Raw genomic sequence first — 3,259 nt, 5'->3', positions numbered from 1 at the left:
CGTATATATTTTTTCTGCAATTATACATTTTAGGCGCAGTGAATGGCACATTTTTTCTTAAGGTGGGCCTTTAGCTCCATTGTACCCTATATATATATATACAGTATATATATATATATATATATATATATACCATTATTGTGATGGGGGGGCCCTGCAGTAAGTCATAGCCCCGGGGCCCAGTGCGGTCTTAATTGTGTGGTCATTTATGAAAATACAGCTTGTGTGGTCATTTATGAAAATACAGTGTTGGCCAAAATGATTAGAACACTAGAATTTTCACCAGCAAAAAACGCTTTTAATTTAGCTTGTTCTAACTTTTGCTGTAGTGTGTCGGTAGGAAATATCAGTTTACATTTCCAAACATTCATTTTGCCATTAATTGTAATAATCCAGTGAGATTTTTGTTTGCACAAGGAGTCTGACAACAGCCAGTGCTCCACACAGAGATCTGATCTCATCATCATGCAGTCTGTCTGGAATGACATGAAGAAACAGAACAAACTGGGACAGACTAAATCCAGAAGAACTGTGGCAACGTCTCCAAGACGTTTAATTTTAAAATGTATTTATACTTAAATTAAACGCATCCATTGTCAGAAAAAAAAATTAATTGGAAAATAATTACATAGTTGGAAAGTAGAAAACAGAAAAGGCCCTATCATTTTTTATCTTAAATAATCTTAAACTGAATCCTAAAATAAAAAGGCAACCAATGTAAAGACGCTAAAACTGGAGTAATACTATTGCTCTTCTTTGTATGGGCCAGAAGCCTGGCAAAACAACAAACAACAACACACTCCTTATTAGTGATAAGATGCAGAAATGTACTGGCCAACGAGGCTTTAACCTTGCCTAAGCAATGTACTAGTGAACGAAACAATTAAGACCCACTTGGAGTGCAATATATACAATAGTTTTGTATCATCAGCATATAAATGATAAAAAATGTTGTATTTATGAAAAATTTAGTCTAATGGACATACAATGAAAATAAAAATGGTCCAAGAATAGAACCCTGTGGCACACCACTGCTTAATGTATTTAATTGTCTTTTTCTCCTCACAGTGAAGAGTGGGCATGACACAATCCCTTCAAGACCTGGTTCTCAAGCCAGTAGAAACTACATGAACTATCCAATATGGCAAGGTAATCAACTGCCACAGTGGCTACATCCTTATGCTACTTCCTTTTATAATGTATCTACAGTAGCAAAATCATATTTATATCTACATGAGAGGACAAGAATGTGTGTGGATATCAATTTGTGTGCGTCTTTGGTTGATCTAGTCAGGAAAGTATCCAACTGTATCTCACACAAATGTGATCTTTAAAAAAGGTCCCCTGTAGCAAAGTCTGTCTTGCTGCTGTCGCAAATTCTGTGCTGCTCAAAATAACTCTGCTACAGGATGTGGCCCTCTGGGTCAGGATGCATACTTCCTGTAACCTGGCCAGTCAGTGCTCTGGGAACTAGAGCTGTGCTTAGAATTAAGCCCAAAGTGTACTTCAGTTTTGACACAAATTCTTACTGTATGTGTACAGCTGAACACATAGCCTTCCAAAGTGTGCACTACAAAGTGCACACATGTGCATTAGAAAGTTTTATCCTTGTCCAGCTATTTCTCTCTAGAAGTTATAAGTAAAGAAAACATCTTTGTACTTGTTTAAACTAGAGTTGTATGCATTTCTTAACCCCCTCACACAAGTCCTTGTCAATGCTAGCATCTGTTATTATTGCAGTCTTGTCACTTTACAAATGCTATTCTTTCAGTCATTTCTTGATTTCCTTATTTAGTAGTCAAATTCATATTTGAATTCAATTTTGAATTCATATCAAAATCATTATAGTCAAAAACATCAGCACATTTGCAAAAACCCAAAGATTTATTTTGCACTCATAAAAAATAATTCCATCGGTCAGTTATGTAACTATTATGGGGAAATACTATTGCCTGATTACATCTTAATGAGGCACAGGAAAACATGGGAATAATGATAGATTGGAAGAGCAAGGAAGACCATGTTATATCACATTATATTACAACATGATTCACAGATCCAAAAGATATTTTACTTTTTATATTTTACTTTTTACAGAATAAATACATTGATAGATATAAAAAACATTCTCAAACTACAAACTGCAGTCATAGCATTAAATGTCTTATAGTCCAATTTCCAGCATTACATGATTTTAAATGGAAACAATAAACAAAGTGATAATGAAAAAGAGTTGTTTCTTTATACAACGTTTAACACATCCGGCCTCCAGCAAGTTTGGCCCAGAGGAGGGGAGGATGTCTTGTATATTTTAATTTCCTGATGTGGGAAGATTTGGAGTTTATGTAACGTCAGTCCATCTGTGTTTAAGTGTCTAAATAAACAGGAGAAAATAAAAGGTCTCACAGCCAAACTCTTACTGACAGACAAATGCAAATATTTATGAGGTCATGTCAGGGACATTACAGTCTGATAAAGCAGGAACAGGAAAAATATTTTTTTCATAACAACAATCTTTAGATGAATATTTGTTCTATGTAATTGAACTTAGTTATAGAGTTAAAGGGGTCCTATTATGCTCTTTTGCAAAGTCTTGATTTTGTTTTGGGGGTGTACTAAAACATGCTCTCATGCTTGGTGGTTCGAAAAACGCATTATTTTTCACATAATTTACATTATTACAATACTTTTCTCCCCAGCATCAACAACCGCTTAAAAATAACTGCATTTATGTACAGATAAGTGCAACGGTAATATGTGTTATGTTTATTGTTTTTAATTCTAAATAGGGCTGCACGATAAATCGCATGCGATATTTAACGCGCATCTTATCAGTTAAGCCGGTTCTGTAATCAGCGGTAAATCTCCATCACGTGCGTGCTTTCAATTGAGCAGCATTAACTACACAGAGCCGTTGTTCAATGACGAGCTGCGCAAAACCACGTTCATATTCGCGCGATTTTTTGCGCAGCTCGTCAGTGAACAACGGCTCTGTGTAGTAAATGCTACACAATGTGAAAACACGCACGTGATGGAGATTTACCGCTGATTACAGAACCGGCTTTCTGACAAGATGCGCGTTAAATATCGCATGCGATTTATCATGCAGCCCTATTCTAAACCAAAAAAAAAATCAATACTGTGGGGACAAACACCAAAGTAGCTTCCTTTCTAAAGAGACACCTGAGCTTTTGTGTCTCCGACAAGCTTTGACAGATCTGGGGAAACTTTATTTGTGAAAAACCTAACAGTGAATTAA

At 35.8% G+C, this 3,259-nt stretch overlaps 1 protein-coding gene across 10 annotated transcripts in view; it reads left to right on the top strand.

The window, feature by feature from the left end:
* LOC107712889 (tensin-3-like) overlaps positions 1 to 3,259 on the top strand; it is a 56,934-nt gene that overhangs the window by 26,739 nt on the left and 26,936 nt on the right. For all 10 annotated transcript variants that reach the window (XM_016518278.1, XM_016518281.1, XM_016518275.1 and 7 more), the window contains one exon: positions 1,069 to 1,149. In XM_016518278.1, the coding sequence (XP_016373764.1) occupies positions 1,069 to 1,149 (81 nt within the window). The remainder of the gene's footprint in view (positions 1 to 1,068; positions 1,150 to 3,259) is intronic.

This window comes from Sinocyclocheilus rhinocerous, unplaced genomic scaffold (genome assembly GCF_001515625.1).
Source record: "Sinocyclocheilus rhinocerous isolate Xijiao unplaced genomic scaffold, SAMN03320098_v1.1 scaffold478, whole genome shotgun sequence".
NCBI lineage: Eukaryota > Metazoa > Chordata > Actinopteri > Cypriniformes > Cyprinidae > Sinocyclocheilus > Sinocyclocheilus rhinocerous.
The sequence above is the reverse complement of the archived record's forward strand: the minus strand, read 5'-3'. Positions and strand labels throughout refer to the sequence as shown.